The sequence below is a fragment of the Podarcis raffonei genome, chromosome 16 (assembly GCF_027172205.1).
Source record: "Podarcis raffonei isolate rPodRaf1 chromosome 16, rPodRaf1.pri, whole genome shotgun sequence".
Lineage (NCBI taxonomy): Eukaryota > Metazoa > Chordata > Lepidosauria > Squamata > Lacertidae > Podarcis > Podarcis raffonei.
In genome coordinates this window covers 12,703,528-12,716,255 of record NC_070617.1, presented here as the reverse complement: position 1 = coordinate 12,716,255, position 12,728 = coordinate 12,703,528, and the positions used below count along the sequence as shown (strand labels likewise).

The following is a 12,728-nucleotide window of genomic DNA, read 5'->3' as shown; positions in this document are numbered from 1 at the left end:
CCCGGCTGCCCCACTTGCCAACCTAGTAGTCACTTTTTGCACTAGCTGCAGTTTCTGGGTTGTCTTCAAGGGCAGCTCCACATAGAGCACATTGCAGTAGTCCTAAGTGGGAGCTCACTAGAGTCTGGGCAGTTGAGATCAGGCTGTCCAAGTAGTAGGCAGTTCAGCCCAACCTGGGCATAAACACTCCTGGCCAAAGAATTCAGTTGAGACTTCATTGAGAAGTTGGAATCCAGGCATACTCGCAGACTAGGAACCTGTTCCTTCAGGGGGAGTGCAACCCTTCCAGAACAGGTTCTACATCTAATTCCTGGGCATGGGAACCACTCATCCACAGAAACTCCATCTTATCAGAATTCAACCTCAGTTTGTTGGCCCCCATCCAACCTTTTACTGCTTCCAGACACCAGTCTACTTTCTTCACAGCCTCTCCTGATTCAGATGGAATGGAGAGTTTCCAAACGGTTTGGGGTGGCTTCCATGGTTCTTCGCCTCCTTCATCCAGTGCCCAGTTAAACTATAGCATTTGCTCCCACAAGATATAGTGATGGTCACCAACTTTGATGGCTTTAAAAGGGGGTTAGACAGATTTGTGGAGAATAAGACTATGTTCTTTTTACACTAATGGTTCCTGCTTGTGGATGGGCACCTGTTTGACTACAGTGAGAATAGGATGCTGGACAAGATAGGCCACTGGCCTGATCCAGCAGTACTGTTCTTATGACCTTTTCAAGCAGGAAAGTGTTGCTGTGATTGTAAATGAAAAGTGAAATAAGTAACATGGCTTTCTTTGACTGGTGAGTATTTTTGTTAAATTATATTGCAAATTACTTGCCTGTATCAATAGAGATTTTGGTCATATATGCATTGATTTAAAGTTAATTCCGGAATGAGCATTAACGTAAACTGGCTGACCGCCCTATGTGGCTTCCTCCTCAAATGTTTTGGCTCTTGGCTTGGTGGATTTATACCAGGTGCGGGGAACCTGTGGCCCTCCAGATGTTGCTGAGCCACAACTTCTATCAGCCCCAGCAATACTGGAAGTTATCATTCAGCAACGTCTGGAGGGCCACAGGTTCCCCACACCTGGTTTATAGTTTTTCTTAACCCCCACCCCTTTTACTCCTAAGGAGTGACTTCAAATGAAGCATAATCTTTTCCTAGGTGACCTCCTTCTGTCAGAGGTAAATAGCTCTATCTCCTTTTGTTAGCTCTTTGGTGGGTGTTTATTCAGAACAAACATACTGCGGGGAGATGCAAATGTAACTGGAGTTGCTCTGCTGGGTAACCGGACTAACAAGTTATGGCAGGAAACCGGAAGGGCTGTGCTAAGGGGTGGTGGTGGAACTTTCTCCATGGCTGCCTAGCTCAAAATGAAGTTGGGGGGGGGGAGGAAGTTCCTAGGGCGACAGGTTAGCAAAGTTGGTGAAGCAGCCTATCCACCACGCAGCTTTCTAGGGGTGTGGGTGTACTTTTTAGCTGGTGGCCTGAGGAAGCATCCTTTATTCCACCCCGTATTTGCTTTTACCTTTCTGTGTTTTTTTCTCCTTCAAAGAACCTTTTGGCATTTAAGGAGATTTAGATAAACTTTAGAGGCTAGATTGAGCTCTCTTTTGGGAGCTGTTCAAATCCCTGCAGAGCCAGGAAGCTTTTCTGTGCAGCCTTGGTCCCAGTTACCTCCCCATTCTGCCTAATCCGCCTCACGAGTTTCATGGGGAGGTGAACTAGAGGGAGGACTCCCAAGTAGAATTGCACTGATATATTTTCATGCAGGGGTCCTTTAAAACAGGAGTGGGTAGCCTGTGGTTCCCCAGATATTGCTCCCATCTTTCCTGATCATTGGCCATACTGGCTGGCACTTACAGCAGTTCAGAGTCCAACAACATCTGGAGGGCTACAGGCTCTTCCCCATCCCCCGCCTTGAAGCATATCATAGGTTTTTATGCCCAGGGTCTGCTCTGTATGAGATAGATAGAAACATACACACCAAGAAAGACAGAATTCTGTCACTGTCTGAATTCTGGTTGTCACAGAATAAATGATGTCAGGAACCAGGCCCCCCAAATGAATCCCCCTGGTTTAAACTATTTTTCTTTCTTTTTTAATGCTCTTGAAATACACTTTATGTAAAGCCTGGTCTGTGTTTTCCACAGAACATCTGCTTGGGTTTTTTTCCGGGGAGGATTCTATGTGTACACATCATATCTGTATTTCCTCTGCCAGTATGCTGAGATGGTAGTCTGAAGCTCCCAAGCTTAAAGGCTAAGTTTTATTCCAGTGTACAGTTTCATTGCTTTGGAGCAGTAGATATGGATCAATATACTAATCAGTAATGACATACATTGCTAGCTTCTTTGGGGCCAGAAGTGAGGTGGATGACATGGTGGCCAGACTAAAACTGGCCAGATGATGTGAAGTAGCAGCCATTTTGATAGATACCCACCTGAGGTAGCAAAACATGAATAATGATGGCAGCTCTTCTATTCATTGCATTCTCTTTCCTCAGCCCCATACTTTGGTCACACTCCAGCTTGACCAAGAGTGAAATGCCTTTAGGGAAGGGTCATAGTTCAGTGGTTGATCACATTGTTTGCAATTAAGGCTGGAAAAGCCCATGTCTGAAATCTGGAGAGTCACTACCAGACAGTGTCTGTGAATGGTCCCTAAGCTAAATGCACCCATGGTCTGACTCATTACAAGATGGTTTTTCATGTTCCTGGATAACAAGCTCAGAATAGTGCAGGTAGAAGCAACTTGATTTTTGGATATATATTTTTTGTAATAGGGAGGGAGCAGGGTTAACACACAAGTGGTGTTCCCCAAATACACCTGTTATCCCCACTTAAATTAATAGATGCCAAAGTTAGGCATTGCACTTGGGGACCCTTTTAGAGGAAGAGAAGTCTAGCCTGCTCTCCTCTGGAGACTTATGTGGCTTGAGCCTTCCTAGACAGGGTTCCCACAGGAAATGCAATACATCTTTGTGTGCACACATCACTATGCAACACTTTGAACAATTGTTGGACATGGTCCCCTCACAATGCACTTACAGTATTCCTTTGTTTGTTGCTTTTGCAAACATGAAATGTGTTAAAACCTTTATGCCTTTTGAAATATTTGTGGCTTTAAGACAAGCACACCAAATTGATGGTGAATATACAGCAATTTTTTTTAAGCCTCAGCCTCAGGTGACTCCGAAACCTTAGATAAGGATGCCAGATTGATGTTGCATTCTAGCCCAAATAAAATGCAAGGAAGGGTCATTACACTGTGTGGGATAATTGTGTGTTAGGGTGTCCCTCCATCTCCTCCTCCAGATGTCTGCAGGCTGTTGTTTGCCTTTAATTGGTGAATGAGGCTAATGACTCCTAGGATATCTTGTGGTGATTGTTGTTTACCCAAACAAAATTTGGTTCTGAGGCAACTTGTGTATTGGCTCAGCAGAACAAAAATTGGCTTGATGTAGACTAAGAATTTGAAAAGATTATTGGATGACCCAGAGAATGAACTTAATCTGGGCCTCTACAAAAGCAGATGAGACTTTCTCAAGTGCACATTCACTTGCTGACTGTCTTCCCCACTCAGGCAGGCTTACATTGTGGAATAAATTTGAAGCACATAAGAATCTGAAGCCCAGAACATGCGTGTGTGTGCTTTGTTTTATGAGCCCATAGATTTAGAGACCAAGTAGAGAATCTGCCATTTAGTGATGCCTTTATTCTTTCGTTGGGTTACTCTCCCACACACACCTTTCCTCTTTTTTGCCTATGTCAGGTTTTAAATTGTCTGCTCCTCAAGTTAGGACCCAGCCCTCCTGTGCTGAGTGAAGTGCCAGACACATTACATGCACATTTGTACAAATAATAATGTGATGCAGAATTTGATCATAAGGATCTCCTTGCTTTGACCAGGTGTGGGGAACCTTTTGCCATGCATGCTGGTGCTGATGGGAGCTGTAGTTTGGCAACAACTGGAGGGCCAGAGTTTCCCCACTCCTGCTTTAAACATACAGACAGCTGCTCCAGCCTTCTCCATTGCATAACATAGTATGTAGGGGTGTGGATGTGTTAAACCTCTCCTCTCTTATGTTTTATGAGGGCCAGGTCACAGTGCACCTTGTCAGTGCCATCCATCCATCCATGCAAATAGTTGGCTATCTTGCCCTCGTTTTCCCAAAGAGAACTTTGGAAACTGAAGGCCAAGAAATGACTGGGGTGAGCTGAGCTGGCACAAGGGCGTCTTTTTTAGACTTTTCCAGAGGTTAGTACTTTTCATCTGTTTTCTGAGGCTTTTAGTGGTTTTTAGTGGCTTTTTATAGCTTTTATTGTCTCGCTGCTGCTATTATGATTTTTATTTTATGTAAGCTTTATTGATCTCCACTCTTAGGTTTGAAATAACTTAATAATTTATTGCCTCCATTTTTGCTTGGGTTTGTTCTCTCTGTAAGCTGCTTTGTATCTTTAATTTTAATAGAAGAGCAGTCTCTGATAGGTTAAATAATTGTTCGCTGTTGTCCTATTAATATCAGGAGAAGCTTGTTCGACCAGACAATGTGCATGTGCATTTTGGAATCCTGTCAAAATGGAGAAGGTGAACTGAGGTTGCTCTCCAATCAGAAAGTGTTCACACAATGCCACTCTCCGGCATCAGAGTTTCATAGGAAAGCCTGTGGAAATTAGCTAAGTAGTGGGGTGGTTAAACCAAATTTCATCCTACTTACTCTGAAGTAGGAAACCTCCGGTGCCCAAAATGGAAACCCAAGGTGCAGCATATTAATTTGACCAGGCCCATTTGCAAGTCTAGTGGGCAAACGGAGCAGTGACGGGGTATCTTAGTGGATGGCATGTGGCAGCTGCTCTTGTTTTTCATGGGGACAGTGCTTACCAACCATTCTAGAGACTTTGAACAAAGCAGAGGTTCATGATTGGCTATCTGTGACACTGCAGAGTTGGCCTGATAGGATGCAGCAGAGCACTTCCGAGACCAAAGGGAAAAGTGTGAATTTGAATCTTGTTTGCTATGACCATAACTGGATGCAGGTCATATGTGTGAAGCTTTTGGAGGGGTCGGGTTATTATTTGCACTGTTGCTGTACATCACACTTGACAGAGATTTTACAGTCTACCCTGATGGTCATGTAGGCCAGTGTCCTCAATTGGTGGTCCACCCAGGGGCTCCATGGCACCATTCATACAATGAAAACCACCATAGAGACATCATTTTTTTTTTCAAAAGCAGGGGTCCATGGCTTGGCTTTTGAAAAACAGGGGGTCTGCAGTACTGATGCAGGCAATACCAACCTAGATGGAGAGGTAGTGGGACTTGGTGTGCAGCAGCTGCGATATTCCTACAATGTATGCCTGTTGAAGATTAGGGTTTGTGTTGCAACACCTGCAATTCAACAACCAACTAAATTACAGAGGGAAGTATTTGGCTGTCTTCTTTCTATCCATGTAGGGAAGCCTCTGGAGAAAGAAAATGCTAGACCCTGCAGCACCGCCCCAATTTGGCCCAGGGCTCTGTGCATGTCATGCCTGCGGGAAGCTTCTCTAGTCATCTCCAGTCAGCTGCAGTTGCAAATTCCCAGCCTTCAGGGGCCTTGAACAAAAGGCTCCATCCTGCATATACTCCAGTAAGGGTCAGCCCCCTCTAGGCATCTGCTTTGGAGCAGCATCAGGGTTGGGAGGGACTCTCCTCTAATTTGCACATTTAATCCCTGCTCATTTTCATGAATGTGACAGGAAGGTGCTGAATGAACTGCTGACTACATTTCCTCTTGTGCACCATTCTCATTCCTACATCAAACGTTAAGAGTTCAGGCAGACCTTTAAAAACACACAACTGATAACAACTTCAAAATCATGAGAGATGGGAAACATAATTAAGTTGGTCTTCCGTCTGCTTTCTACAAGCAGAAAGAACACCATGTTTATTATGCTCCTCAACACTCATGATTTCCAAGTAAACTAGTAACAGTAAAGATGCGAACTAGTATTTCTTTTTTGTCGTTAGTTTTTAAAACTTATTTAATGCTAGAATCTAAACTGTAACTCGCAGGAACCTGCCCAGGGGGTGGTGTTGGCTATGCATGTGTTCCACTTTGGGGGTTGGGGGTAGTGCTGCAAGCTCTAATCCTGTGTATTGATAAACTAATACTGACGGAGCCAGCCGTCACAAATGGCGCTGTTTAGCATAAAATAAAGACACAGAGAGCCAGCAATATTTTCATGGATGGAGGGCAGCTCATTTGAACTTCTTCTCTCCTCTCCGGTATCTTTTTTTATCCTTTGTTCCCCTCAGCCTGCATGGCCGGTCTGCCAATGTCTCACGTTACCTCATCCGGTCATGGCTTTTGCTACGCCCATCACCATATAAGGTCAATACATTCCAATACATTATTGGAACAGGCACAGAGGTGCTGGTCAGCCGAGGTCAGGGGGCACCCTGCAATATTACAAGCTCTCTGCCATGGCTTTATGACTCCCACATAATACTTTAATAGATGACAATTAACACTTGTGTGGGGGTGTTTCACTACTGTTTTGTTTTGGCTGTTGCCGTAATCACACTGAAGCAAATATCCAGCTGCTGGAAGTAGTTTTAATTTGAACTACAAGTTACCTTGCACTTCCTTCAGTATTTCAAATAGGGTATATATGCTGATATTTTGGTAAGCTGCACTGTGACAAATGAAAGTGAGCATTCCCTGGCTGCTGGGAGCCTTTGTTACCTTCCGGTTTCCTAATGAATTGTTCTCTCATAGAACCCCCCACCCCCACCCTGCTCTGTAATCCTCATGCAAATTTATTTTGGCCTGATTGCAGGTTGGGGAGCTCTGTATTAGCACACTTACTTTGCATGCAGATCGTCCCAGATTCGATTTTCAGCATCTCCAGTTATCAAAGGATCTTTGACAGTAGAGCTGGGAAGACTTCTTTCTGCCTGAAACTTGAGAGAGCTGTTCCCAGACACAGCCGAGGCTTATGTATTGGCCCTCTTTGGATGATCACGCTTACTAAACTGAGATACTTATGAGCACCTTTCCTTGCCCTGTGATTAAACCAGGAAATCTCTAATTAATTAAACTTCATTTTGTACTTGTGTCTAAGATAAGGAAACTGTGGTTATCAGCTTCAAAACAAGCCTTAAACAAACATCATACTGTGGTTTAAGAGCCTAGCTTGTTCTGAAGTTGGCAACTATAGTTTCCTGATGATCACGAAATAATAAACTATGGTTAAAGAGACATCCTAGTTGGAGCCGTGTTGAAGGTGGCCACTGAGTCAGACCACTGGCAGCTTTGTGTACAGAACCATGGGTGCTTTTAAAAAATATGAATTCTAAGGTGCACACTCCTCCTGAATTTTGTAAGCATAGTGTTGAGTGAATTGGAGCAGTTCACAGCACCTGTGTTCCTGGCTGCTGAGAAGCTGGCACCTAAAAAGGTTTTTCCCTGGAGTAGAAAGTTTGTCCCATTTGTGGGGGTGGAGATGGAGCTTAAAGATTGCAGCATGTCTGGAGCTTCTATCCCTATTAGGGAGTTGTAATACCCTCTTGTGGTATTGTGGCTCATTTTAACAGCTGTGGCACCTCTGCAAATGGGCCTTTTTCTGTCCTTTTTGCTAGGGGGATCTGCAATGTAGCTGAATACTTTTGGCTGCTGCATCTGTGTTCTGCGTTCACACACTGCAGAGGTGGGGCTGGTTGCCTGGAGGCAATTGTTAATTGCTGCAGGTGATCAGATGTGGGTGAAGGGATGGTATGGAGTGGTTTGGGCTTCATAATGCTATACGTATACAGAAAACCATGGTCCTTGGTGCCTGTACACAGTTGAAAGAGATTGCTTATAACTAGGTAGGTAGCCTATAACTGCAGTTTTGTGGGAACGCACACACAAAAGTTGAATATAGTCTTGGATGCAGGTTTCAGATGTTCAGGTTTCATGGTGTTCTTTAAAGCTATCTGGTCCTAATGGCTTGCAAGGATATGGGCAATGCCTCATGAAACCACTGAAGCTGAAGTATATAAACTTTCCAGTGATCAGAGAACTATAGAAAGTGAATGCATTTTATGCTGCGGGGAGGTGGGAGTCAGAATGGCAAGATAAATTGGGCAGGATTTGAGAATTCATGCTGAGGTGTAGAATTTATACCAGTTGCAGAATTCAGCTTCCCTTGCTGCAGAACTCTGTCTCTCTAAGTGCAGAGTACACCCAGCCCTGCCTAGAAGCTGTTTGCTCAGCCGTACCTCTGTGCAATCTCTCCTAGGCTTTCTCTCCCTTCCACTCCTTTCAAATTGGCAGCCTTTAAAAAAAAGTTTTTTTAAAAAAAATCTGCCTTGCAAACTTAGTAGGCTCTGCAGGGCTCAGTCAACAGAGTTGCCTGTCAGAGCTCCAGATCACCTGACGGCAGGTCAAAGGGGTAACGTCATCCTTTTTTCCTTTGCTTTCTCTTCCCCTCCCTGGTTCTCTCCGAAGCCCTGCCTGCCGATTGCATGGGTGGGGCAGGCAGCTTCCTGTGGGGGAGAACCTGACGTTGCTCTAACTCATTCTCTCTCACACTTTCTCTCCTCCCAAGTGAGACGCAGGTTTCCTCCTACCTTCTGTCTTGGGGGGGGGGGAGGATCTAGCAATTCGGACTTCCTTCTGGAGTAAACCTTGATTGGATTCTAGAATAACCCGTTACCTCTATTTAACTATTTGGTTTTGGGGTTGTTTTTTTTGAGGGGTGTGTGTAAGATATTTCCCCGCCACCATCACTCAGACTTTAAAAGAGGCTTGGAGGACTTGCCAAACAACCCAGGTGCTCTCTGGCTCAGCAAGTGAGGAAATTGCGAAAGGTGTTGCCTCGCTCAGGTATCGGAGGTGGAGACTTGGGCACCGGCTGGATGAGGAAGCTCCACACTTCCTCAGTTCTGTTGCTGTACTTTGCTCCGTCAGGAAAGTTTTGGGTCAACAAATGAAGGGGTAAACGCACCGTCCCAGGAAAGGATTATTCCCTCTTGAGTTTCCATGAGCTGCTGCTTTGCTCAGACTTGTTCGCAGTAATTTTGGGATACCTGCCTTATCCGTTTCTTCACGGCCGAGAAAGCAGGCAACTGGATCCAGTCTTTTCTCCCTCTCTTTCTCATTTTTTCTTTGGCCTCTTGGAGCAGCGGTGGATCGATGAGGTACAGCTTGCCTCTGACTGGCAGAGGCACCACTGCGTGAGGTAGCAGAGAAGACTACGATTAATGAGTGGAGGACTTAGATACGTTGTGCCTATGACAATGGGAGTAGTAAGTCTCTTGTATTACTGGGTATGGTTCCTGGGGTCCAAAATGGGATCCTTATATGAGGTGGTGGATTAAGATCTGGTGATTATATGAGGAAAAACTGGTATTTTGTGGTTAGTGATCTGATGAGGGTAGGAAACTGAGTTTCCAATAGGGGCTCTTTTTAGAGAATGTGACCCCCCCCAACTCACCTTTCTTTTACACCCTGGGATAAATTGGGATCAGACCTCAGACTCACATGCTCTCTCTTCCTCCTCACTGCAAGAGTGAGTAACTGAACAGGGAGATCCCATATAAAAAAAACTTCCTTGACCTCAGAAAGGTCAAATTCACCAATCCCAAGGACTAGGAAGCAGGTTTTAATTCCATGCAGATTGGTAAGATTTTGGGCATGCGGTCCTTTCAGGTTGGCCGATGGTGAGTAAGGAAAGCAGACTCAAGCTGAGGCCTCATTCTTGATCTCTCTCTACCCAAGTACTATCCTGGAAGGGTAGGGGAATATTGCTGGATCAGAACTGGCTTTGTTTTATCCCAGGAGAGACCTTCTGAATCAGACCAGCAGCCCATCCAGTCCAGCATCCTGTTCTCACAGTGGCCAACTAGATGCCCGTGGGAAGCCTGTGAACAGGACCTGTGTGCAACAACAGCACTTCCCCTTCCTGCAGTTTCCAGTAACCGGTATTCAGAAGCATACTGCCTATAGCAGTGCAGGTAGAGCATAGCCATCAGGCTTAATAGGCATTTGTAGACTTATTCTTCACGAACAGAGGCCCTTGCACAGGTTGAAAGTACCCATCTTAGAAATGGTGACTTTATTAGCCTCTAGCGACAAGAGGCAGTGTGCTAGAGAACAACAGCAGTTGAGGGCCATTGTGCTCTTCTGTGCTTCTTATGGGTTTCCCCTTGCATCTGGATGGGCCCTGTGGAAAACGGGATGCTGGGCTTGGATAGGCCCCATGGCATAAGTGGCTGGGGAAACCAAGCTAGATGGGCGGGGTATAAATAAATAGTGCGCTCCTCTAATAATCCTAACAGAATATTAAAACATGATATGTCCTGAAATATTATGGGGCAGCAAATATCCTTCCCTTCTTGCATTTGGCGGTATCTGTTAGGCCTGAAAAAGAGTTAGCGGTGATATTATGTGGAGTTTCATTGCTAGAATCCAGTCCGGCTATCCAAATTAACTTAAGCTTTGTGCCCTTAGTTTTTTGATATTTCTCTTAGCCTTGGTACTCTTTGGTATCTTGGATTTATTGATGGATTATTCTTCTTATTTTTATTTTTGTCCTTATTTTTTAAATACCTGTCAACTGTTTTGAGCAATATGTTTGTGATGGGAAAAACAGGATATACATTTTTGGATAAAATAAATAAATCAGATTTTCACAGAATGGGTAAACTCGGATCACAGTTTATTTCAGGATACTGTAAGTGACTTAACTGCATGACTTCAGGCATCTGACTTTTTTTTTTAATCTTACTCTGAAAATAATTTTTATTTTATTTATTTAATAAAATTTCTATACTGCTTGATTGTAGTAAAACCTCTAAGCCATTTTACAAGAAATATTCCAATTTACAAGAAATGGTGCAAAAAATACGGTAGTTTAAACATAACACTCACTTTTTTCCTCCTAGAAAGTAAGGGGAAATGTCTGCGCGTGTTATGGAGCGAATGCCTGCGGGTGGCGGGGGGGGATCTGCTGCAGTCGTGAGCAGAGGATCCATGGTTCCCCTTCCTTCCCTCCTCCGTGGTTACAATGCATGGATCCACATGGATCCTCAGGATTTTTGCATTTGGCTACTCCAAACTCACTGTCAGATCACATGTCTGTGGCCACAGCATGAACCACAAAAATCATATATCCACTATTTCGTTTAGAATTTTTTTTTTCTTGTTTTCCTCCTCTAAAAACTATGTGCGTGTTATGGTCTGGTGCGTGTTATAGAGCGAAAAATACGATAATTAAAAGCATTTAAAAATAATGACAATTAACAGTAAATTAATATTAAAACATGCCATCATTAACATGTCTGGATAGGCTTGCCCAAACAAAAATGTTTTAAGCAGATACCGAAAAGAGTACAGCGAAGGTGCATGCATGATATCAACAGGCAGGGGATTCTAAATAAGAGCTATGAGCCAGTTAAATCATTTTTGTTGATTTTAAACTGTTTTTTAATTGATAAAATAATTTAATTTGGATGTTACCACAACCTGTGTTGTTGATAGCTAGCGAGCAAAAGGGAGTTTTTAAGGAGTAAAGTGCAATTTAATAAACAAAAGCTGCCACTCAGTCATTTATTTATTTTAGAAGGAAGATTGTTTTTAATCTGTTGATTAAAGCTTAAACAACAAAGAGTCTTGTGGCAACTTAAATGACTTAAACAAAGGTAATATGGCGTAAGCTTATGTGTACTAGAGCTTATACCATAATTTTATTAGTCTTGTTAAGGTGCCAAAGGGCATTCTTGGTTTTGCTGTAACGGACTAGGCTTGATATTCCTCTGAAAAGTTATATTACAAAGAATGATCTCTTAAGTTGGGAGAGGGAGAGCAGCATTTTAAAAAGGTTTGAATGATGAGCTGGTTCAATAAGAGATAATTAGAACAATGTGTTTGATTTAGACCTCTGTGCTCCTCATGGTCTTGAGCCTGTTAGATGATCATAAAGCTCTTAACTTCCTTTCCTGATCATGGCCTAGTTCTTGCTAGGTAATGCTATACCTTGAGTATCTCTCTTCAGACTGGGGACTCGTGGGATGGGGTGGCTCCTCCATATTATAATATAATGGGGAAATCTCTGCACATAGAAAACTAACTTGTAAGGAGATGGGCAGGTGCTAGGAATCACAAAAGCTATTGGACTATTGCTTGTGGTCTTCCCATAAGCATCTGGTTAGCCACTGTGAGAACAGGATGTTGGATTAGATTGGTCTCTGGGCCTGATCCAGAAGTCTTACGGCCCGACTGAAAACATCCCCTGCTGCATTTTCTGCCCAAGTTACCACAGTACCTCTTGTTTCTTTCCGGAACGATTAGGACTGCCATTGCCATCCTCCACTCCAGATTTTGAGAGGTGGGTTCTTCCAGATAGGTCTTTGCACAACGTGGGGTGCTAGCATAAGGCCACTGGTTGGAGACACTGGTGAGCCTTCTCCACAGAGCAAGCACTTTGAAGATAAGAAGAACCTTGCTGCTGGATTGGGCCCAAGGCCCATGTCCAACTTCCTGTTCTCAGAATGCCCAGCAAGCAAGACCTAAGTGCCACTGTGCTCTCACCACTTTTGATTCCCTAGCACCTGGTATTCTGAGGCTCACTCCAACAGTGGAGGTGGAAGATAGCCACAGTGGCTAGTAGCTATTGCTAGCCTTATCTTCCATGAATGTATCCAATCCTTTAAAGTCTGTAGGCATCACTACATCTTGTGGGAGCAAATTCCATAGTTTA

The 12,728-nt window shown here is 43.8% G+C and overlaps 1 protein-coding gene across 15 annotated transcripts in view; it reads left to right on the top strand.

Annotated features, from left to right (window-relative positions):
- MARK2 (microtubule affinity regulating kinase 2) overlaps window positions 1-12,728 on the top strand; it is a 110,122-nt gene that overhangs the window by 53,819 nt on the left and 43,575 nt on the right. Inside the window, exon 1 of one of the 15 annotated variants that reach the window (XM_053369312.1) lies at window positions 9,154-9,276. The exons of the other annotated variants lie outside the window; for them this stretch is intronic. Within the exon in view, the coding sequence (XP_053225287.1) occupies window positions 9,232-9,276 (45 nt within the window). The 5' untranslated portion in view covers window positions 9,154-9,231. Of the gene's footprint in view, window positions 1-9,153; window positions 9,277-12,728 lie in introns of those variants that run through there. 15 annotated transcript variants of the gene reach the window in all.